At 38.2% G+C, this 24,998-nt stretch overlaps 2 protein-coding genes and 1 long non-coding RNA gene across 14 annotated transcripts in view; 1 reads left to right on the top strand and 2 right to left on the bottom strand.

The window, feature by feature from the left end:
• The window catches only part of iqsec2a (IQ motif and Sec7 domain ArfGEF 2a), a 171,058-nt gene extending 168,851 nt beyond the window's left edge, over positions 1–2,207 (bottom strand). For all 6 annotated transcript variants that reach the window (XM_087264626.1, XM_087264627.1, XM_087264630.1 and 3 more), the window contains exon 1: positions 224–2,207. In XM_087264626.1, coding sequence (XP_087120752.1) covers positions 224–714 — 491 coding nt within the window. In that variant the 5' untranslated portion in view covers positions 715–2,207. The remainder of the gene's footprint in view (positions 1–223) is intronic.
• On the top strand, positions 2,162–20,496 carry LOC147835578 (uncharacterized). 3 transcript variants are annotated; one of them, XR_015497916.1, is made up of 4 exons: positions 2,162–2,578; positions 13,367–13,551; positions 15,153–15,251; positions 19,668–20,496. It is a non-coding gene; the product is annotated as an uncharacterized LOC147835578 (long non-coding RNA). The 3 variants fall into 3 exon arrangements; XR_015497917.1 differs by lacking the exon at positions 2,162–2,578 and adding an exon at positions 12,949–13,175; XR_015497918.1 differs by lacking the exon at positions 2,162–2,578 and adding an exon at positions 13,110–13,253.
• Positions 20,161–24,998, bottom strand: part of magixa (MAGI family member, X-linked a) — a 78,714-nt gene continuing 73,876 nt past the window's right edge. Inside the window, exons 17-18 of one of the 5 annotated variants that reach the window (XM_087264635.1) lie at positions 21,924–23,627; positions 20,161–21,494 (exon numbers count right to left, since the gene is read on the bottom strand). In XM_087264635.1, the coding sequence (XP_087120761.1) occupies positions 22,834–23,627 (794 nt within the window). In that variant the 3' untranslated portion in view covers positions 20,161–21,494; positions 21,924–22,833. Of the gene's footprint in view, positions 23,628–24,998 lie in introns of all 5 variants that reach the window. The other 4 variants (XM_087264633.1, XM_087264634.1, XM_087264637.1 and 1 more) reach the window with 4 other exon arrangements.

Here is a 24,998-nt window from a genome sequence, read left to right on the forward strand (position 1 = left end):
ATAAGGTTGTGTCCCATAGAAGATTTAGGATGGCAAAAGGTTAAGTAAATTACAATTTCTATTTAATTTAGCACTTTGCACACCAACATACACTTGTTATGGTATGCAATTACTCTTAGACAGCAAATACCGATTGATAGTTTTCCAACCAGCCACCTTCAAGACTGTAGATACTGAACTTTACAGTAGTTCCTCAGCTATGCAGTAAAAGGCCTGTACTTACTGTCTTGGCAGAGTGCTTCCCAAACTGGTAGTGGCAACGTCTCGTTCTCGTTTTCGTTCTCCCTCTCTGTCCGTGGAAATGGATCCAGCTGACAGGCTTTGGCCGAGCCTAGTGTGCGTGTTGGCAATGATGCGGCGGTCCCGGGGTGGCACAGGTGGAGGTGGGGGTGGGGGCGCCGGAGCCGGTATAGGTATTGGGATGGGCCCACTGTTGTGGATCTGATTGGTGTAGGCGTTGGTGGAAGTTGCAGCGTGAGAAGTGGGTGGTGGGGCAGGGTGAATGGGAGGTGGAGGTGGAGGTGGGCAGGGCTGTCGGTCCAGTCTTAGGTCTTTGTTTTCCTGGCTAAGCCGGTCCAGCTGCACTTCCAGCTCCTCAATGCGCCGACGCTGAGTTTCCAGTAGCTTCTGTTGGCTCTCGATGATGTTGTTGAGCTCCAGCAGGTACTCCACCGCCCTGTTAGGGCTTTCCGGGCTGCCCTGCCCAGCATCCATGATGACAGATACCTGTGCAACAGTCACTGTCTGCTGGGGCAAGTTTTTAGGAGCACTCAGAAGGAGGAAACTCTCCCCCCCACGTGGAGTGGGTGGGGGGGAGAGAGGTGGAATGTGGTGGGGTTAGAGATTGGTAACCAGGGTAAAATGGCTGGCAGTTTTAATCTAAGATTCCCTTAAAGTTAGATTCAACTTTGAAAGTCACAACACCAATACTGGACAAGGAAATGCCATTTCGGAAGTTGCATTCACATATAAAAGATAACTAGAAGAGACTTTGTTTGTCTATGATTGGTGTAAGGATGTGTTTTTATATGCATGCATTGCTATTCTTCTGTCAAGTGTGCCATTTTTCCACTGCCACCAAAGAATCATGGAATTGGAATCAAAGCTGGTTTGCGAAAAAGAATTTCATCAGTCTTTCAGCCACATATTACTCTCATAAGGGAATAAAAAAAGAACATTCATCAGAGTCACAGAACATTCCTCTGTACCTCAAGTCCAAGGTTAGGATGCGCCGCAAAAAGCAAAGTCAGCAGATATCCATTAAACAGGAAGGAAAGCCTATTTCCTTTTCGTCCATTTCTCTGATGCACATCCCCTTCCGTCTCTCTTTGAAATGTGGACTTGAAGCACTGCAGCTGTTTTCTGGCTGTCTATTCATGACTCATATTCTAGACTGAAGTGTTTGGGAGACATTTCCATTAGGAGTAATTCTATTCCAGAAGTGACGGAGATGGAAAGGTAGAGAGAAAAAGAGATGGAGAGAGACCAAAGTTTTTCTGATAAATCCACTGCAATACTAAATTGGCTTCTGGGAGGTGTGCGCATGCCTCTCACAACAACCCTGTCCCCCCTTCTCTCTTCGTTGCACGCTCATTACAACATCAAGACCTCTCCATTCAAGCCATTATTATTGCCTATCATTGTGCATCTTAAGACATCACCTGGATTTCCCACGCATGATGCATTTCAACTGATTGAGAAGTCCGTTTTACACAATATTTGATTATTTCATAACACACAATGTTTCCTTGAACTTTTCATCATTTCTTATCTCCTCAGTTTAAAATAATTACAGCTAGCATTAATTTTCATGCACGCATTTGTCGTGTGGGCTACTCACGAGTCGTTCCACACTTACTGGCCAGACAGTCCTTGAAGACAATCGCGCGCCTCCAACGCGTACAGCTGCGCGACAATAAGGCGATTTGAAGAATGCGTCCCAAAGCGACGACAATAAAGTCATTTAGATCTCCAGACTCGATGTTCCGACGCAAAACCCCGAGTTTTAACCGAGCAAATGGTTATCGATTTTTGTCGCAGTTAACCGCACTATCAGCTAAAACAAAACCGGCATGAAATACAATCCTTTCAGCATGATGTCCACTGTCTGTTGAGTGTAATGTCGCTTTGTGTAATCAGCGCAAAAGGCGATCCGGTCCTGAAACAGCTGAGACGCGCAATACAGCGTACGCGTGCTCGTCCACAGTGTCAAGCCAGTGCGCGTGAGATCATTAAATAACACCCATGCTGATGGAGCACAGCTGTCACTACCATGTTTAAGACAATTTATGGAGATTGCGTTGCATGGTAACTAATTAAACTCCCCAAAACGGTTATGCCTCCGAATTTGTGACAGATGTCAAGCCTTATTGACGCCAGCTACTGAGGACGTTCGCTCATGAACTGCTCACATGTTGAACAAGCGTGCATTTCCTCCTGATGCTCCCTGGACAGCCCTGCACCTGCCGCCCTTCGCCGCCATTCGGTTTCACCGCAGTGTCCACAAGTGTCTCGATCGCTAGTTTCGCAGCATGTCGATGATGATGATGATGCTCAGCGCACCTCGCCGTGGTAAAAGGTAATGCGGGGGTTAAATTCATTTGAGTGAGTCAGAGAGAATATATTTTTCTTTTCAATCGAGGCTCTGACGTTGGTCCAAACATGTAGCGCTAGAGGAACATGCTGGGGAAACTGTGTCCCCATGGTCGGCCATTTTGGAACGCGGTAACATTTGATTAAACGAGAGAGCGGCTCTTTGTGCCGATCCAAAATGAGTGCAGTTTCTTGCGCGCGCGCAGTTTCTTACGCTCTCTCTCCCTCTCTCTCTCTCCTCCACACACACCTCAAGACTCAAATCGAAGGCTGTGCAGTGCATTTAATCTGCAGAAGAAAAGCAAGCTAGCATTAATTTCAACAATGTTACTCATTCACTGCAGACTAAAATTAATACTTTATACAGCAACAGGTAGCCCACTACAGACTATTCTGTTTAATGTGATCTCAAAATGATGCCAGTGCTCAATATGAATATTTTATTTTTGTGTTATAATTTCTACTGCAGCAAACCCCGCGAACAAATAGATTTTGCTTTTAGCAGCAATTTTCGGACGTTTCATGTGCTGAATCACTCATGCTCTCACTCCTTTCAGCACCCACATTAAACCATCCATTTTTTCTTCCACCCACACGTCCTGCCCTCTCTTTCTCTCTCTCCGTGCCTTAGTCACAGCTGAACTGTGTGTGAGTGTAAGGGATGTGCTAAGCACATGCAGGAAAAGAACAGACCACCAGTATTTGTGGTTTGCTTTATCATTAAAAGTTCATCTGTGCAATAGTAGTGAACCCATGTTCAACAGAATTCCGCTGTTATGGACACTTAAAATAGAGTCCATTGATTCGATGCAGCAATACAACTAAACTAACAGCCACCTTGTCTCATTCAGCTACCTAGTCAGGCAGTTAAGGATTCAAAGTGACAAAATCTCAGAATGCACCACAAAACTGGTGAAAATAAACACAAAAATGCTCTCTTGCTGTTTTCACACAAGCCAGTTGGGGCTGATTTCTGGGTCCAGGATTAATCTTAAGCCATGTATGCCATTCTGCGTCATCGGTTCATCAACTCACTCCAGATTCCCTCTTCTTAAAGTTCATGGAAAACGTGTTCAAGCGTGAGAGTCTGCTCTCTGCATGTGTGAATTGGGAACGCTTTGCTCATATAGAGCATACTGATATCAACTGTTTATGTAAGAGGTGCATGCGGAGGAGAAAAGAGTTGCAGAGGGAAAAAAAACAGGGATGGAGTGAAATCCATTTAATTTCTTACTCTCCCACACAGAAGCCTTAATTATTCTACTGCATAATTCTCTGTGCATTCATCTTCATTGTAAATGCTATCTATCTATCTATCTATCTATCTATCTATCTATCTATCTATCTATCTATCTATCTATCTATCTATCTATCTATCTATCTATCTATCTATCTATCTATCTATTTATCCATCCATCCATCCATCCATCCATCCATCTAGTCTTTTTTCTTGTGCTTATCACAGTAAAAGACATAAAAATGAGTCCGCCAGTTCATCTATCTTTCCTGTCTCTATAATTTCCTTAGCTTTGTTTATTTTCCTCAGGTGTTTAATTTTATTGTGCTTGTCAGTCAAACCTAAACATCTATTTATCCATCTATTTATTCATCTATTCATCCATCTACTCGCCTAAATCCATCTGCCCATCCATCCACATTTTTTTACTGTTCCCATTTCTTTTGTTCCTTTCCTGTTTCAAATTTGTCTTTCCATCCATCCATCCATCCATCCATCCATCCATCCATCCATCCATCCATCCAGCCTGTGTAATTTTAATCTTGTTTCACTTTTTTCTTTCTATTTTCTAGTCAGACACATTGATTTTTTCACTATTTGTCAATTCACTAAATCCTCTGTTTCACTATTGCTTTTTGTTTCTTTTCTTTCCATCCATCCCTCCTTCTGTATTTATTTGTACTTTTACCTTATTTGTCTGGTATTCCTTCCCTTTTCTTTCGCTTGCATCTTTCTTTCCTGTTTTTCATCTCTCTTGTGCTCTTTTAAGTCTCTGACACCAGTCAGAAAACGAAAGCTATGAAACATTGTGAAGATCTGAGCTTCAAAACTACTGTCATGTTTTCAACCCTCCTCATCTCTTCCTCTCTCTCTCTCTTTCTCCCCACAGGGCAACAGCAGCATTTGTTCTCTCACACTGAGCTTTCTATTCGCTCCTAAATGCTTTAGGAACGTTTCGTATTCTTTAACTATTCATTTACAAGCACCAGCGTGTTATATAAGGAGCTTCATCAACATGTCACATCGGTTTTACAGTCGATCAGATATTTGCTCTGCAGACTGTGCAGTGGTGTGGTGGCTTCTTGTGGTCTGCTCCAATTGTTGTATCGGTCTGACACTGACATTAGCGCTTATATGGCAGTGGCTGTGTTCCATTAAACTGGACATGGACCAACAGTTGGTTTGTAAAGTCATTTTCTGACACTCTATAGTGTCTGCCAAAGCAATAAATGATCATTCTAGTTTCTATGCCTAAAGGGGCTGTGTGTAGAATTCAGAAACCCTTGTTATTAGCCACAGAGATGGTCGGTAAGTGAACTGCAGCCAGCAATTTTTTTGTTTATGGTCACACACCTAATATTGCAATGAGCAATTCAATGCCCTATTATACCCATGCTGTTGAAGTCCATTTTAATTAGAAGTAAAAGGAAGTTGGAAACACAGAAACAAACATCCAGATGCCACTGCGAAAAACAACATTTTTATGAATTTGTGATGCATCTTTTAGTCTCTATCAGGGATGTCCAGAAATCTGGCCCAATCACATGGTTTCAGACTGGATCGGAAGCGGTTGCACAGAGTTCGACCTCTTTCATGATCTCACACAGAAACAGCAACGCATGCGACATGACATCACTTTGTTGCAGAGATGCTATTGGTTAAATGCTGGCAAAGTAGAACACGGAAGCAGCTTGAAGCGAAAGCGCATGTATATCTGCGGTCTGAAGGTAGTTGTGAGATATGTAAACTTGGGACAGGTATTTTCAGTTGAGGTGCTATTTGTTTTTGTATTTATATATATAAATATATATATATATATATATATATATATATATATATATATATATATATATATATATATATATTTACTGTTGCACTGAAGTCCAAAAGTGAAGAATTTATGTTATTTATTCCTTGATTGTTCAAGCTACCTCACAGAAGGGCTCTGTTTGTTAACAGAGCTGTTGAATGTTAAAATAAGGCAAATTAAATAAAAAATAATGAACTTTCTGGATCTGTTTCTTTGCTCTTCTGTATTTTTTTATGCATTATAGAAGTATCATATTAGGTTTTGGTAGATAGTCAAGGGCAAAAACACCTGATAGGGACATCCCTAGTCTCTATCAAACACAACTAAAATGACAGCAGGGAGATAATGGCCGTTAACAAAGCATAGCGATTTGACTCAGACTCAAATTTATTATACCATTTGGGAACTAAAATTGCAGCAAGGTGCCTAAGCACAGGCCAAGTTCCATTACCAAATTTTAAGCATAAAACATACAATAAATAAATTTTCAGTTGCAATTCTCTCCCTGCTGAACTCATTTAATAACCTACTGGCCACCACAAAAAAAAAAAGAAGAATATGTAATTCTGTTTGTCCTAGTTAAGTCCTGATGGCAACAACTGAAACACACTGAACACTAAATACAATGGGTGATCTGGGATGCATAAGATACCCTGGGCTCTCTTAAATACATAATTTTGGTAAATGACCATTTCCCAGTTTGGTTGAAACATGCATAATCTTTGGATAATCTTGCTTGTCATTCTTACAAGGCTACTCAACCCGTTTTTATTTGACAGACTCAGATTACCATACCAAGCTATAATGCAGAAAGATAAAACAGATCTAATAAATTGTTTAAAAACAGTGTCATAGAGGTACAAACCCGTCTTTGTTGCACATTTTATAGACAGTGTTAGATTGGAATGTCAACATAATGTAGATAATGACCCCTAGATATTTATGTGTGTCAACAATTTCAATGTTCAAACCTTTAAAAGTCGTTATACTAGAGGCAGAAGAAGCCCTCCTGTAATCTATCACCATGCATTTTGTTTTATTTACATTCAACTGGAGAGATAATTCTTCCACAACAGGACCATGCCCAAAATTTCTACTTATGGAGGAGACTTCAATATCACTGAAACATCAGCATCTTTTATGATATAACAATTTCCGTACATACTCTGATAGTATACATAATGAACAGAACAGGTGAAAGGCAACAACCTCGTGGGGTACCAGTGGAACAATACTCTGACACACTGCAGATGTCCAACTAAACAATCCAGAATCCATTCATTCGTTCATTCATTTTCTTGTCGGCTTAGTCCCTTTATTACTCCGGGGTCGCCACAGCGGAATAACCCGCCAACTTATCCAGCAAGTTTTTACGCAGCGGATGCCCTTCCAGCCGCAACCCATCCACACACACTTTCACACACACACACACTACGGACAATTTAGCCTACCCAATTCACCTGTACCGCATGTCTTTGGACTGTGGGGGAAACCGGAGCATGCGAAGACAGGGAGAACATGCAAACTCCACACAGAAACGCCAACTGAGGTTCGAACCAGCGACCCAGAGACCTTCTTGCTGTGAGGCGACAGCACTAACTACTGCGCCACTGCCTCGCCACATCCAGAATCCATCCACAGGTATTAAGATCCAAGTTAAAAAGAGAAATTAGTTTCTCAACCAACAAATGTAGCTTCATAATGTTAAAAGCAGAAGTGAAATCAATAAACAACACTATGGCATGAGTCTTAGGCTTTTCCAGTTGATTAAACAGGTAATTCAACAGTGTAAGATTAGCATCTTCAGCTCTCCTGGTCTGTCTAACTGCAAACTGCAATGGATCCGATCAGGTTTATCCTTTGGCTGCAATAAAATCGAATCTTTAATAATTTTCTCTAAACACTTTATAACTAATGAAGTAAGGGCAACAGGCCTGAAGTGCTTTAGCTCCTGAGGAAACTTAGTTTTGGTTAAAGAAACATTAACAGATTTCATTTAAATTTAAGGAACCCTTTGTAACATAAAATACTGAGAAAAATAGAATGAAATATTTCAGAAAGCTGTTCCACACACGTATGTAGCACACTACCTCCAATATTGTCCGGTTACACAAACCAGTCAAAAAAAAAAAAAATGGACAAGGAAAGATTTTTTATTTTTAATAAGTGTTCTTATGGTCACAATAAATAGTAAAAAAAAAGAAAATGAAAAAAAGCGCACATGTAGTTTATAGAACATAAAATGTTCAAGTCTGGATGTATAGAGAATATGTGTTTTTAAGGATAATTGCATCTCAAATCTGCCACTAAGTTAAGCTAAGTGGTGCTGTGACTTTAGGAACTCTAATAAACAAAAAAGTTGTCAGAATACACTGTGAACTACGAGGATAAAGATGTGTTGTTTTTTAGATTCAGACATGCAGTGTTAATAACCTTTTCTCTATACCAGATTAAAAACATTGCAAGTTATCATCACATTTTTTTCCAATTTAAAAAAACCTTGTGGAATTGTAATGAAAAATGTAATATGTCCACAGTACATCCATACTAGACTTATTAAATTATACATACTGTAACTTACTTTTTTACTAGTTGCAAATAAATTACTTATTGAAAAGAATGCATTACTACTCAGAGTAGGTACTTCACATTGAGGTATTTTTATTTCCAGACTTCTTGATTAAAAATTAATTCCAATTATAAAGCATATAATTTAATAGGCTAAGCTGTTAACGCTTTAAAGGGCACCTATTTTATCCATTTTCAAGGTTTAAAATAAGACTTGTGTCTCCAGAATTTGTCCGTAAAGTTTGAAGTCAAAATAAACATCAGATTGTTTATTACACCTTTCAGATTATTGGAATTTTCAGCTCTAACCACAATATAGCTGTTTTTGTTGCCTGTGCCTTTAATGCAAATGAGCTAGTTCTCCCCACCCATTGTTCCCACATGTCTGTCAGAGTGTTGCTGCGTAGCAATTCACATTCTTATACTACGCCCTAAAAGTATGTACTTTTTTGTAAAGAAACTATATATTTTTTTGAGTGTGTAACAGAAGATTATGCATGCTTTAAGACATAACACTTCCTCGTTAACAGATCGTTGTGTTGCTTAGTTATGAGCCCTTTCAATCATCCACATTTCTTTCATATTTAATTTTCTACCTTATTGGAGAAGCAGCAGCAGGATAATCTGCCATTCACGAGTCTTTCATGCAGAGAAATCTCCTCAGGTCTTTGGATTATTATGCATTCAGGCGTTAATGTCCAAACACGTCATAATATAAGATCAGTATTGTTGTTGCAGGTGAAATATAACAGAGAAAACATGATTTAAATATTTTCCTGATGGCTAGATATTATTTAACAGTCATGCAAACATATTTAATGAAGCCTCTCTACTTGACGGTTGGTCTTGCGCGTCCCCCATGTTTGTAGTTTATTTACACTTTTCACCCATGTTTGTAGTTTTAATCGAATTCACGCCCAACGCACAATGTACTGTGGGCAATATCAGCGGTTAGAGTATGGCCGGTTCTGCACTTAAAAGTTTTACCAGAAACAGTAAACCATCTGGGAAACATTGGCAAACTCTTTTCAACATACTAGGATTTGGGACATACTAATTCTATTTTTAAATACTATTTAGGATGGATAGTATGCGAATTGGGACGCAGCACATATCTCCATCTCCTGCTGGGTCAGATAAACAGCACTGTGACAGACAAGAAAAAAGCAGATCTCACATAATGTGAGTAATTCTACAGTAAGAACTTTCCCAGTGATTATTTGATGTATTTGTTCTGGAGTTTATTCAAGCCTTTCTGCAACGATGAGTCACATACTATGCTATTACAAAGTTCACGCACACACACAGTGTGCACGTTTAACTTTGCACTGGTTTTGCACGGCAAATGCTACAGGATACACGTTAATATCCATCTTTGTACTTTTTACTGAAATGCGGCTGTGGTGATGAATTATATCTAGTATAATTTAATTATATTAATTATTATATCTAGTATAAATCTACTATAATATCTAGTATAAGAAAGGCAAAAAAAGACATAAAACATTATTAATTTAATTCTTTTTAGCTTCTGCATGTAATCTGACGACTGTTATTAAAGGTTGCATTTAGCATCAGTTAAGACAATGTTAGCACATGTTAGCTTTAATTGTGGGAAAAACTAGATAATTTTGAGCTTTTGTCAGCTAAATTCAGCTTCCAGGTTTAAAATGATTTTTGGGGCGAGATCAAAATCGGCAACGTATCGCAAAACTGCAAGTGCAAAGATGACGCGTCGGTTTCTCATTATTATTTATAGCGGAGTTTTCTTATCCTATGAGAAGAGTCTGCTTCTTATTTATTCATGATTGCACATGCTTTTTGAAGGCAGGGTAGACCTGCCAGTGCCAAGCAGTGAGACACGGACCCACAGCACACAGTATTTAGCTGTTCATGAAGGGTCGTATGTGTTTGTTTCCATGATCCACGGGGTTTGTTGCATGTTTTTCCCCGCGATGCTGTCAGGGCTGATACAGCAAAGCTGGAGAGCAGTACGAGAATTGGAGAATGGTGGACGTTGTCTTTTATTAGGAGTTTGTTTACACTTAGACACATTGCCGTGCTGCTGTGTTTGCCTAAATCCTCTAGATTACCAACTGGGCTAATCGTTAAAATAGACAGGGCAAAAGACCTGTTGCACCTATTCTGCATTTAGACCTGGGGATTGAGGGAAAAGTCCTCATTTACAGTGTTTATATGAACACGATTATCTTTATAATGATATAAATTGTGGTTATCTGTATATGAAATTATGAATAACAAATGTTGCATGACATCAAATTACTGTTTATTTCTTTGTATTTTAACTTTGTAAACTATAAAATCATGCGTGTCCTCATGGTTTGTGTCTCATTTTGTAAACTAACTGACAACAGTTGTTCGCTCCCCTCCTTCTCCCCTGCTGGCCACGCCCACTCCTGCCCTTTGCTCGCGGAGCTCCACGCCCATTATGATGCATCTTTTTAAAAAAATTCTGATGTAGATCTGAACCGAAAATGGGGGGTGTCATGGCCCTTTAAGTTACATGATTAAGATTAAAAATATTTCTAAATCAGGTACCAAAAGGCAAGAATAAATTTTGGATGCAACCTTTCCTTTAGCATAATGCTAATTTGTTACCTTTTTTAAATGAAGCCTAACATTTTGATTCAATGTGAAATTGAATCAATAATCATCAATCATTTTCTTGGCAGCTTAGTCCCTTTATTAATCCAGGGTCGCCACAGCGTAATGAACCGCCAACTTATCCAGCACATTTTTACGCAATGGATGCCCTTCCAGCCGCAACCCATCTCTGGGAAACATCCACACAATCATTCACACACACACACACACACACACACACACACACACACACACACACACACACACTTAAGCCTACCCAATTCACCTGTACCACATGTCTTTGGACTGTGGGGGAAACTAGAGCACCCGGAGGAAACCCACACGAACGAAGAGAGAACATGCAAACTCCACACTGAAACGCCAACTGAGCCGAGGATCGAAGTTCAATGTGAGATTTAATTTAAGAAAAATAAAAACACTTATTAATAGCATTTGCTAACTAGCAAACTCCCTTAACCTGCAAATTATGTAAGTATCAAATAGAAATAAGACATCAACAACAACCTCCTTATTTCTTAGATCCACCACCTGCCACTGACACGCATTCAATTTCCAGGCCAACTGCATAATGCGCAGCATATCAGAGTCACTGTAATGCATGGCCCTTGTGTACACGCCTCGCACTTATCAGTGATTATACTTCATATGTGAGTGACACAAACCCTCCTCGTCTCATCTGAAGCAGCCTGTAGCTTGCTGATTAAAAAGGTCAACATGACATTTCCCTGGTGCTCAACATCCAGCCCCCTTCTGCTTCCCTGAGCAGCAAACAAATGCACGCCTCAGCAACGTGTCTGTTTCCCAGGCGTGCGTTATGCTCTCAGACAAAAAAAAAAAAGTTATCGTTCTCCCTCAGGAACATAATATTGACTCTTAGTCAGATGAGTGATGATTAAATTAGCAGATACAAAAATGTCTGCTGGTTGAAAATGACCAAATTCCCAATGTGATTGAGTTCTACTGTATATGCTGGGGTGTAAGGCTGAGGCAGACCAACCCCTGTTTGTCTGTTATAGAGTTAACTTGGTTTAGGGTGTAGTGTATTATTAGTGAGTGCAATTAGAGAGAGAAAGAAAAGTCTTCTGTTATTCCCATAGGCCTTCCCGCACTCTTATGAAAAGTGTGGTAATCATACAGTAGTTCCAAATGTAATTTTGAAGAATACTGGTATGTGCTTTCAGAGCGAGACTCAATAGAGAGGATAAAATAACAAATTTGCTCCAATTCCTGCCATTGCATGAATAATGTTCATAAGCATGAAGTACTGAACCTTTCATCTAAATTTGTATTGTGAATTAATAAACAATAGTTTCAGTTGTTTTCAGTTTTCAGTTGTGAATTAATAATCATGCAGTTTCTTCAGGTGACATTTCAAGCCATTCCCAGACTGCACTGCGTATATCCTTATTATTATTTTATTATTATAAATATTATTATATTAGTATTACAGTACGCACTACATTAAGTTAAGAGGAAAAGATAGCTGGCAAATGCATACATTTCACCCAATGTTGATGCATTTCCTTTACCTTATACGGGAACGTTGTTCATATAGCAACTTATGCTAATGCTAAAACAAATACTTATTTTTTCATTTTGTTAGAATAGCTGTCTTACAGAATGTATTTTTACTTTTCAGTGTAAACATATTTTACCATTGTAAACTGCATATAATGTTCAAAATAATGTTCTTTGTGACTGGCCGCTGGGAACTTAACAGATTTTGTACCGTGTGCACAGTAAGTTTACTAGGTTTTGGAACAGACCTTATGTGTTTGTGTATTGTAGGATATTGAGAGAACAGTTAGATACTTTTTTCTCTCTGCTGTAGAAGGTGAATATGTAGGATGGTGGATATTGTATGTGTAGGAGTTTATTCCAGGGTGGATTGTGGTTTATTCAGTGTGTGTGAGTGTACTCGCCTGTTAAAATGCAGACCAGGGCCCTAAAATTCCAAGGGCACGCTTCCTAAATTATTAGCATCTTGGCCCATTTTCTATAGCAAGCAAACAGGGCTGTATATTCACTAAGGAAATTTAAAAAAATAGATTTAGAATTCATCTTATATTCCATTTTGGTTCATCATATACATAATACCATAACAAAACTTAACCATGGGGCTTAATTGAAAAAGAGCAGTAACCATGCCCCCCCCCCCCCCCTCCCACATTTTTCTTTTTTACAGTTCATTCATTCATTATTTTCCTTCAGTTTAATCCTTATTAATCAGGGGTCGCCACAGCGGAATTAACTACCAATTATTATGGCATATGTTTTACACAGCGGATGCCCCAGGTGCAACCACTGGAAAACACTCATACTTAAGTAATGTGCTGTGAACGGGTAAACAAACATTTATGTACATGTATATATATTAGTAAGGTTAAGCAAAGCTATCACGTGGCTTCCGTTGGTGCTAATGTAGGCTATGTTGTTTCTTTTCGCGATTAAATTACACAGTAACGTTAGGTACTTCGTCGAAATTTACTGTTTCTTTTAACGTACCTTCATTCTTCTGATCTTCTTTCCCGCAGTAAAGAGAATGTGATGGTCTGTGCTGCGTCAACTGATTACCAGCGACAAAATTTGAAAGCTGACGAGGTGTTGTTTTATATCATAAGAACAAGTACACAAAATTCAACACTCCAGTGTGATTTTGCCAACTGGTAAACTCGGAGCTTGCCTGCTGGGCATAACATTAAACATGGAGGGAAGTTTGGTAAGTATTTTATATAATACGAGTAACCATTCAAAGTATTTTGACTTAAATGTCTCATGTCAGCAAACCTCTTAAGAACATTCATTAACCATGGTTTTACAAATAAATCCAACACAATGGTTGTTATTTTAAACAGGGTAACCACACATTGACTAGGTTTTGTAAACACTAACAATATTTATCCATGGTATTTGTAGAAAAACTGTATAAATGCAAAGAGTAATCAATATTCTGGAAAAAAGTTTATGTAAACTTTAAAAGTATGTTTACTATACCTTGAATACAAGACAGTATAATTCTATATGGGTAATTTTCATAAGCAGCAATTTATTATTGCAAAGTATATAATCATAATTGCAGCTTCAAAAAGAAAACTGCTTGCACAAAAAGGCATGATTGTTGCAATTTATGGGTGACTGACATGCTACGAATAATGCTTCAATAACTTTTGTTTACACATCAAAGTACAGACAGATTTTTGAGGTTCATCGATTAATTAATTCAAATATACATGGAGAAATATTTTGCCCTTGCTCGAAATTCCCTCTTGTGTGAATTTCAATTTTAACTAGATTTCCCCTGTAAAATTTAGCAGAAATGTAAATTTGTAATATGTATTTTTTTCTCATTAATATTATAAATGTTAGATAGCAGGCCTGTTTGAAAATTAACCATTTTTTAATATTGAAAATGTTGTAACTGAGATTTTGGTGTACTTACCCTATTATCACAGTTTAACCACAAAGACTAAATTATTATTATTCATAAACTATTATTATTAGTAAATATCTGGTTAACTTTTTTGTCAGTAAAATCATGATTAATAAAACACAAAAAACAATTAAACTAATTTGCAGCCCATAGTATACAGCAGGGGTGCCCAAACTTTTTCGTATGAAGGGTCAAAAACCAAACATCATTAAGAGCCGAGGGCTGAAGATAAATAAGCTAACTATTTTACATTGAAGTTGCTATGGGTCATTTGCTCATTTAATTTATAATATAAAAAAATAAATAGAAAGCATCACTTTAAATCACATGCACTATAACATTTTAAATGATAACTTATTGCAATAGAAGTATAAAGAATGACATTTATAGCACAGCAGAGTTTAATGCTAAGCAGAATCGGCCTTTGCCTTGATTTGCTCACCAAAGTCTCTGCATTGACCTCTATTCAGCAGGTGACAGTATGTACATTTTAAACTAAATTACAGCATTTAAATTGAAACCTAAACGAAAATGTAATTTCAGTAAGCTACTTTTTTCAATAAACAAAACAAATAAAAGGTTACATTAAATTTGAAATGACAATCTCTAAACCATCCCCATCATTCTCCCTCTCAGACAGGATGATGGGTGATATCGAAGGGCCAACTTTGGTCCGCGGACCCTTGTTTGGGCATCTCTTGTATACAATATTACAGTTTGGAACCAAAAGTGCAACCACAACAAATTTTATTCCATTTTATTCAGTTTATTTCTGTAACTGCATGTCATTATTCATAATTCAAAACTCCCTGTTGATGCATTCAAAAACAATACAGTATCTTCATACATATCAAGAGCAACAATTAAAAACCTGTACATCTGTGTTCAAGGTGTCCCCTTGTGGACTGCTATTTACACACTCAGCATCTTCCCTGCAGAGGGCGCCACTAAAATAACGGCTACTCGAGGTCTCGCCTCAGACCCGGCAGGTAAAAATCTGCAACACACTGCTGTCTGCTTCCTCGTTCTCTATACTTGAGAGTCCTACACTAAGTCAAAATGAAGGAGAGGACACTTATGCTATAAAGGAAGTAAAACCTTTACACAGGAGCTGACAGAAAGTTTTGTAGCCCTATCCGAACACTTTTTAAACACTTGCTTTCCGTTGGCTTGCAAATGGTGACCTCCATATGCACTGAATGGTAGGGAAAGCAAAATAGCCAGCCAGTTGGAGGATCAGCACTAATGATGAAAAAGAGATCATGTAAAGAATTCAGATTGGGCGTTTCATCGAGGGTCTCTACTGGTGCAGCGGTTACTTCCTTTATATGACACAATGTCCTCTTTATTCATCATGGGCCACACTGTCTGGCTTGCAGGGGGATAAAAAGCACTGAGAAAGTATACTGAAGAACGGGTATGGTGTCAGAGGTTTACAGTGCCTACTAGAGATTTAAGTATTTAGTATATAGTGGTTAAACGACCTAATTTTAATTTTCTTAATGTTCTAAAATAAAAGACTAAAGGACAAAAAGTACTTTTTAATGAAGTTTGAATATGTTAAACTTTAAATTAAGCAGTTTCTTATTATGTATTTTCATTAAACACAAGTGTAGTTACTTATTTCATTGCTGTTATTATAAATTATAAAAGTAACAATAGTTTTAATAACTCATTTATAATAACTGATTTATTTTATCTTTGCCATGATGACAGTAAATAACATTTTACTAGATATTTTTCAAGACACTTCTATACAACTAGACAACAAGTGACATTGCCAGGGTTTAACTAGGTTAATTAGGTTGACTAGACAGGTTAGGGTAATTAGGTAATTTATTGTATAACCATGGTTTGTTTTGTAGACAATCAGAAAAAATATATAGCTTAAAGGGGCTAATAATTTTGACTTTAAAATGGTTTGTAAAAACTGCTTTTATTCCAGCTAAATTAAAACAAATAAGACTTTCTCCAGAAGAAAAAATATTATCAGACTTTTCTAGCTCGGTTCAACATTATTTGGGAAATATTTAAAAAGAACTAAAAAAAAATCAAAGGGGGGCTAATAATTCTGACACGTGTATATATATATATATATATATATATATATATATATATATATATATATATATATATATATATATATATATATATATATATATATATATACAGTTGAAGTCAGAATTATGAGCCCCCGTTTTTTTTTTTTTTTTAATTTCTGCTTAACGGTGAGAAGACTTTTCTACACATTTCTAAACATAATAGTTTTAATAACTCATCTCAAATGTTTTATTTTTACCATAACAGCACATAATATTTTACTATATAATTTGAGACATTTCTACACAGTTTAAAGTGAAATTTAAAGGCTTAACTAGGTTAATTGGGTAAGCAGGATTGGGTAATTAGGCAAGTTATTATATAACAATGGTTTGTTCTGTAGACTTTCGAAAAAGATTTTAGCTTAAAAGGGCTAATAATTTTGTCCTTAAAATAGTGTTGGTGTTTTATATTCATTTTAGTAGTATTTTTAGTTACATGTATAACTAGTAATAGTTTAATAATTTTTGAAGTCCATTTCAAGAGCTCACACTTAAAGTAGCTGATGATTGATTTTGAAGCATATTTGACATGCTGTCCCGGGGGAGAACTCTGAGCTCATAAGATACTTGAGCCCAGGGCTCCCTTCCGTTTGCAGGGCGAGAGGCGAGTTTGAGCTCAGGTAGATCTCGAGAACTCTCCTGCTGTTATTGCTAATGAACAATTGGGGATTGCTATAAAGAGATAACTTACTAGGAGCATGTCTATGATGCTCATTTGGATTAGTCGCATGTTTGGGAGAAAACCGGGGGAACCCCTCACGAGCACGGGGGGAACATGTAAACTCCGCACAGAAACGTTGACTAGCTTGGTAAGGACTAGAACCAGTGATGTTCTTGCTGTAAAGCAACAGTGCTAACCACTGGGCCGCCTTGCACCCATCTAGGAAAGGAGGAGTAGGAGTGGAAGGGGGCATTCTTCAAAACGAAGATGGCTGTGGTATGGAACTTACTGTAGGTTATTTATGGTGACTTAGGAATCGTCTGATTGGTGAATCATGAAATGGCTAATGCGGGACCAGCTGCGATAAGCACGTGATCCTCTTGAAATTAGTTTATAAATAAATTTCACTTGTCAGCTACTCTGGATTTACATGAAATTGGCAAAGTAAAAACAGGACATCTTTCTATTTTACACAAGAAAATTAAAAACATAAATAATTCTCTAAATTACAACATTTTACTTAAAAGTTGAAAGAAATGTCATTTTACCAAATAAATTATTTATTTTTGTTCAGCAATGTATATATTGTAAAATCAATTATTTTTCATCTATTCACAAATAAATATGCCCAAATATTTATGACTTTCTTGACATTTTAATTTTCTTGACGTTTTAATTATGAAATATGTACTTTTTAAAGATCTATATTAAATAGTAGAGGTTTTCTGAAAATAAACATTTGCACAAATAAACATTCAGTTCCAAATAATGCTGTAATGAAGTACAGTTGCTCAAGTGCTTTACACCCCTGCTGAATTCTATCCTATATTTCTAGATATAAAAATCTCATTTTCTTCTTTCCTCTTTACAAATTCAATTGTTCTAGTTCTGTACAATGGCTGACTCCTTACAAGGCCAATATAGCAAATTCAAGTTGAAAATTCGAAGCTGAAACACTCCTTTTGTGTTTTGACATTTTAAAAGCATCAAACTCGGTGGGACAAACGCCCGTCTGCATTTATCTCAGTAGAGGGAAAGAGTATGACATCATTGATTAGCATTTAAAATGGCACATTTGCACTGATAGGAACCTTGCAGACATTGTTATAAAAAACATTGCATCGTTGTATTCATATATCTGTTGGCTCAGAGTATGGCTCGTATTTTGTGACTACTGAACATCTAAGGGTCTAAACTGTCTCCGGTACGAGGAAACCTATGGGACGGGACCATGTTTGGTGGGCATGCTAATTCTTATCTTTGTGGTCTACATACTTGTGGTCTTTGTGTCTCTAAATCTTGCTTTTTAATATGTTGAGGACGTAATGAAGGGCTATAAAAGTGGGCCGAAAGACCCACGTTGTGCAAAAACCAAGGTCAGATCAGATTCCACAATTTCAATAGTTTCAAACCGCCAACATATGTCGTGGAATACAATATCATGCCAGTGGGACATTTGATTTCATTATAAGGGCCAGTGCTATTAAAACTAGTAATATTCACTACGGACATGCAATTCTGAATGATAAGAATCATTTACTGTATATATCAAGCGTCTCATCAAGCCATTGGGCACCTCGGATTGAAATGCAGCACGTCTCGAAATAAACCGACAGTGCTGTGTATTTCTGATATGTGACATTTGGGGGGTCAAATACAGATTTATCCAAAATAAACAATGATAATAGATATGGATCTATAACTATGTACAATAAGCTTGCTACAGTAAGGGAAATGCTACAGTATTAACGTGTTGGGAAAACAAAGCTAAATCTTCCCCCTCACAAAAATAAACCTGAAACGAAACATTTACAAGGTCATCCCAGTTTCTGTACAGTACGTGCTGATGCCAATGGGATAATCAGGTACAAAGTCAACATCAATACCCAGGCTGGTTGAGAATTCTGAGAGCAGTGAACTTTCAGACGACACCTCAGATGTATAATATTCGTGTAAGAGCCCTGATATAAAGTGTTAACACTCAAGATCATTGTATCATCTTTTTCCGAATCGCAGATTGCTAAATGCTTACAGGCTGTGTGTATGGCAATAGAATTCGCATGCGGTCTTCTTAGTAAGCATCTATCGATATGTAACAGCACAGTAAAAATCTCCAGTGACAAATTAACTGGGTTCGGGGTTTTTAAATCAGCAAGATACAATTCTTAACTATATTACTAAACTTTGTAAATAAATTAATTCCAGCATGATAAAACACTGTATTATATTTTAAAATATCAACTGCATGTCTACAGGATTCAAATTAATTTATCACAGATTATTTTACTGCGCATTTCTTGGATGAGCTTGACTAGAGCTTCGCTTGGTATGACACAGAACAAAAATAGATAGCACTTATTGCTCAGACAGTTCTGAGGTAAGGATCAATGCATAAGCTGGTGGTACAGCATGTCTGATTATCACCGGATCAAATTTTCGGTTTCGTTTCACCAACCTGCCTGTGTATTTTAACAGTACACAAAATTACGAATCTCATATCTTAGGTAGAAAAATCCTACCGCAATTTTTGATCAGTAAGTCTTACAAAATGCATAGAAGACCTGTATCAAAATGCCCTTTTTTTTCTTCTTGGTATTTTTATGTTTTGTTTGTTTTTTTTCTTTTTGTCTCCTGAAATGAAGATTCCGCATGATGCTCGATGCTGATTGGTGGAGGGCTCGGAGATGAGGATCGACCAGGCCTTCGTTTTCAATTTTTTTTTTTCTTTTTCTGAAATGTCAAGGGCAATGAAATGGGTCTGAAATATTGACTCAGAAAGCATACAAATGCAAAAAAAAGTATCACAATGGAGGAAAAAGAAAAATCTAAACTTTGGGTCCTGACTTTGAGCTCGAGGGAAGTCTATGTCTAGTATAAAGGAATATCGCATGAGGCACTTGTAATGGCTCTCTTTCACTTTGACTCACTTAGCTGAAGTTTCGCAGAGCGTGTGCAGAATATTTTCCCCAACTTGTGAACCATGTCTTGCAAAGATATAGATGTTAAAGAGGCAGAACAGTATTGTGTTGCACACTTTCTACTATGCTACGTCTTAAATTCTTCTACTTGTATTTGTTACTCTCTTTTTTTTTTTTGGTAAACACTGGCTAAAGAAGCAGAAGGCACCTGGAGAGGTTTGATACGGCTCACTGGCCTTATAATAAAAGTTTAGTTCTGTTATATCCCCCCCCCCCCCCCCCCCACCCCCCTTTGAAAAGGAAAACCACCGCACACACAGCAGGGGAGGGTTTTCAGTCCAGTCACAAACAGCAAGCAGCTAATAAAATCTCTTAAATCGAAGGTCCGGTTAAATGCTTAGTCCGGCTCCTGAAGATCTCTTTACTTTCAGAAATGTCACTCTTCAGGGGCACAACTGAGCATCCATGTCTTAAATAAATCTTCCTTTTTTATAATAGATTTTTTTGTTGCATTCTTATGAAAATAAATTGAAAATGTGCAAAATAAAAATGATCTGAGAAAAGACACATGCTATGAAGGATACCATGAATTATAGACACATACTAACTGACCTTGCAGTTATGATCATGCTAGCCATAAACGTTATGGCAGCATTTTCATGTTTTCTCTTCTTGGCCACTGGATGGCGATAAAATCAAGTCTTGATCGGTCTGGGTGGGAGATTTCTGGATGATACCAGATCACAGAACTTTATACTGTAGGCATGGATTAGAGACAGAAGAGGGGCTGATGGGATGGTGGTGGTGGTGTACTTAAAACCACAGATATATAGACAGAGCAAGAGAGGCTGTATGAGTGGGTATGTAAAAGACAGAGAGAAATTTAAAAGGATAGCTTACCTACCAAAAAAATATATATAATAAAATAAACAGTCATTTACAAACACTAATGTCATTTTAATCCTGTATGACCTCATTTCTTACATAAAACAAAACCTATTTAGTAGAAGTTTCAAAAAGGATGCAAAAAGCACCATTTAAGTATAATACAAGTGATCAAGATGATTTGAGAACTATATTATGTTAATATATTTGACGTTAATTAGATATTTAATAGTTTTTTGTGTGAAGAACAGACTAAAATCTTAAATCACTGCAGTCACAATATCAGCAAAAGTTTGCAGGCAAAAAAACAAGGTGCATTGTCTACAGCCACTTTCGGTTTTCTACTTTGCAAATCATTGAAAAACAGTAAAAAATACAGTATAACCCAAAGTGTACTTAGATTTTTATGTGTATGTTAGGTCTGCGCACATTGTAAATGATGCAGATATTTAAAACATAAAACTATAATTAAAAGTTTTTTTGTGCTACATTTGTCCACAAGGTGTCAACACTGAACCAGATACATCCATTTTTTAGTAGACTGCTTTTCCTATGAATTATTTGTTTTGATTCACACAATCAAATAGAGTTAAATAAGTCAAATGAGTTAAAAGCTTACCATTTAGATCAGTGTTTCTCCACCACGTTCCGGGAGGACCACCAGCTCTGCACATTTTCTATGTCTCCTTAACCAAACACACCTGATTCAGATCATTAGCCCATTAGCAGAGACTGAAAGATCTGTAATGGTTTTGACAGACAAAGGAGACATCTAAAACATGCAGGGTTGGTGGTCCTCCAGGAACGTGGTTGAGAAACACTGATTTAGATAACATTAATTTGGGGATTGGTCTGAATATGGCTATTATATGACTCTTGAGAATTGGAATATAATGTAATATACAAGTTATATTAATGTCTTTGACAATCAGGAAAGAAATACAACATTAAACCACTGTAGACGCCCATGTTTATAAGGCAAGGCATCTTTTGGAAAGAAAAAGCAGACACTGAAGGAGAATGACTTTTTTTAGTGTGCACCTGTAAAGTGTCTACAGCAGTGTTTCTCAACTACCTTCCTGGAGGACCTCCAACGCTGCATGTTTTGGATGTCTCCCTTGTTACTCTGCTTAAGGAAACATGGGCTGTTTCTCAATTCCTAGAATGCAGAGAGACTTGCGTTCTTATGAAGACCAGTCTTGCCAGGTCACCTCGGAAGAACGAGAACGACCGTAGAAACACAGAACACATCCTGTGAGAAATAAGATGCTGTGTTCTTTCTTGATGGTCACAAGACCTTCACAAATTTTTAACGGAAATTTTTGCTTAGTGTCTTAGACGAAAATGAAGAGCGGGGGTGGGGTGTCTCCATGCCATTTCATGGTATCGTTTACTTTTTTAATCTTAAAAGTTTTATCTCTGAACATTTAAGAGACTGAAGAAATCTATATAAAATTCTGCACTTCCCACCTTCTTTATTCATCCACAACGAATTCTGGGACTTCTAGAGGGAGTTCGCGTGCTCAAGTCAGCATTGGTGCACTGGTGCATTCTCGATACCAAGAACACATCAGGGAACTTTCTCGCGTCCTGCATTCTTGCAGTCTGAGTTTTGGAACTGAACTTTCATGGTTGATAAACATGTTACATGAAAACACAAGCACACAAGTTCACTGAAAAACACATATTGAGAAACAGCCCGTGACTTTCATCAGCTAATGAGCTGATGATCTGAATTAGGTGTGTTTGGTTAAGGAGACAAGCAAAATGTGCAGAGCTGGTGGTTCTCCGAGGAATGTGGTTGAGAGACACTGGTCTACAATATGCTTACAAATAGATTACACTTTAAAAAGGCTGTGCAAGCATGCTTCCATTCACATAAGAAGTATACTTTGGGCTAAACAGCTTAACTTCACAATTCTTCTCGAAGAAGGAAGGTCATACAGTATTGGAATGACATGAGGAGGTGTGTTTAGGTGAACTATCCCTTTAAGGTGAAATAGCATTAGGACCACAGTCCTTCATTTTTCTGGCTCAGCCTTTTCCCCTCTAAAACCTGAGAGAGTTTGTGAGGGCTAGGGACAAGCCAGGGTCCCGGGGCTTTTGTTGAAGATCCGGAAGCCTCTGAAGGGCTGAAGGGATCCGGGGGCCACTGAGTCCCCAAAAATGCGATGCTGGCTGCAGACACACTGACTTCAGAGAAGCTGTGAGCCGATTCTGCGCCTGACCCATCATCGTCATTGTCCAAAGGCATGAGGAAGGAGAAAGGTGCGCGTTGTGTGACCTCGGTTGTGCTGGATCTGTTCTTATCCCTCTTTTCTCTTCCTCCCTCCTTTTCTCCATTCACTGGGAGGCTGTTCTCCCTCTGTGACCTAACATCTTTTGCTTTTTGTCTTCTCTCCCCCATGCTTTTGCTTTTTTGCCTTCCTCTTTGCCGCTCCCCCTCTCCCTTCCTTTCCCCCTGTTTTCCATCTCCCTTCTCCTCTTCTTCATCTTCTTCTCTCCGTGACCCTTCTTGGCCTCTCAGTGTACCAGGTAAACTCCGTGAACGCATCTGTTGCTCTTTCCTTCTCCTCGTGGACCGGGAGCTACCAACTGTGCTGACGTCCTCTGCCCAGCCATGCTTGCCCTCGTCTGCTCCACTTCCTCTACTCGTTCTACCCTTCCCCCTCCTCTCTCTTCTCTCTCGTCCACTGTCATCCACCCATCTGCTGCTCCTCAGAGGAGTGTGATCTACTGCAGCCACCAGCGGCTCCTCGGAGAAGACGGAGGAGGGGGAAGCGGCTCCGGCTTCATGGTCTAAGATAAAGAAAAATTCAGAGATGGTTGAATGATAAATGCATTCATGTCAATTTACAAAAAAGATAAGTATTAAGACCCCAGTATACTTCAGATGATGTTTTAGTTCTTTTTTTGAGGGCAAAAAGAAGTTCAAAAAGGCTGCAGGACGGTATACTGTTTTGAAATACTCTACACCTTGCTCATTATTCGAGCAAATTCGTTCCCACAGGTTGAAAAGAAATTTAAAGCTACGTCACGGTGATTAGATCCATTTGTAAATTCCAGCATGGAGATTGGATGTCTGTATTGACCGGTACAACGTGACGTCTTGGAGTTTTCATGATTAATACGTGAGAAAGACTTGGTTCGAGACAATCAGCGCACTCTATTGTGAATGAGGTGCAACTTCATTAATATGCATGATAGCTTCGAAGACTCTTTTTACCAGTTACAGTGTTCAGACAGCAGAGAGACGCCATGGTGTGCTGCCAACCATTATTAAAACAAGTTGAAGAAGATGAATTGTTCGGAGACATGGGTCATCACTGTTGCATTTATAAATGTGGCAGGATAGTCTATACACACACGGCTGTTTGACACTATTCTCTGCACCTACCAAGTCTCTACATGTAAATTACCAAGAAATGTAGAGTTTTTTTTCCTCCCAAACGGCGTGTGGTATCAAAATTTCCATTAAAATAACACTCTTCCAGCAGTTCCTCACATCCAATATCTTGTTTGTCACAGGCGACATGCATGAAATGTATCTGAGTGAAAGTGTAAGTGCCAAACTTTGGTTAAAGTCGACAAATTAAGAATGAAACATCCGAAATTACATGAAACTCTGGTGGAAATGTGAATAGCATGGTGACGGGATGACGTTAATTATGTGCTATAACATATAAAACGGGATCATGAAAGAAACATCCAAAAAGCAACTCATGTAAACACGCTAATCCTATTATTGTCTTATTCAGATTAAGGCAAATAATTTGATTACTGGTGTCCATGTAAGACTATAGTCACTGTCTATCTCCCCTGCATCTGTGCTTGGGTTGCCGCTGTGAAAATCAGCTGTAGTGCACGTACTGAAACTCCCCTTTTCATGCAAACCCTTCCCTCTTTCGCCACTCAACACTTTCACCTAAACAAAGCAGGACTCACCCACTCCTGACTTTTTTCAAATAAAAGGTGGGAAAACACCCTGCTGAGATGGAAACAACAGTTTCATAAACATCTGGCAAACAGCATTCTACACAAGAAACGTTTTCTTTTTGTAGCAGACAGACACAGAACGGCACTGCCAGTGTGCACAAACAAGCAGCGCAGTGATGTTGGCTTCTTGCCTGGTGTGTGACCTCCTCTGAGTCTTTAAAATGTCTCTGCAAG

Source organism: Danio rerio, chromosome 8, assembly GCF_052040795.2.
Source record: "Danio rerio strain M-AB ecotype USA chromosome 8, GRCz13ab, whole genome shotgun sequence".
Lineage (NCBI taxonomy): Eukaryota > Metazoa > Chordata > Actinopteri > Cypriniformes > Danionidae > Danio > Danio rerio.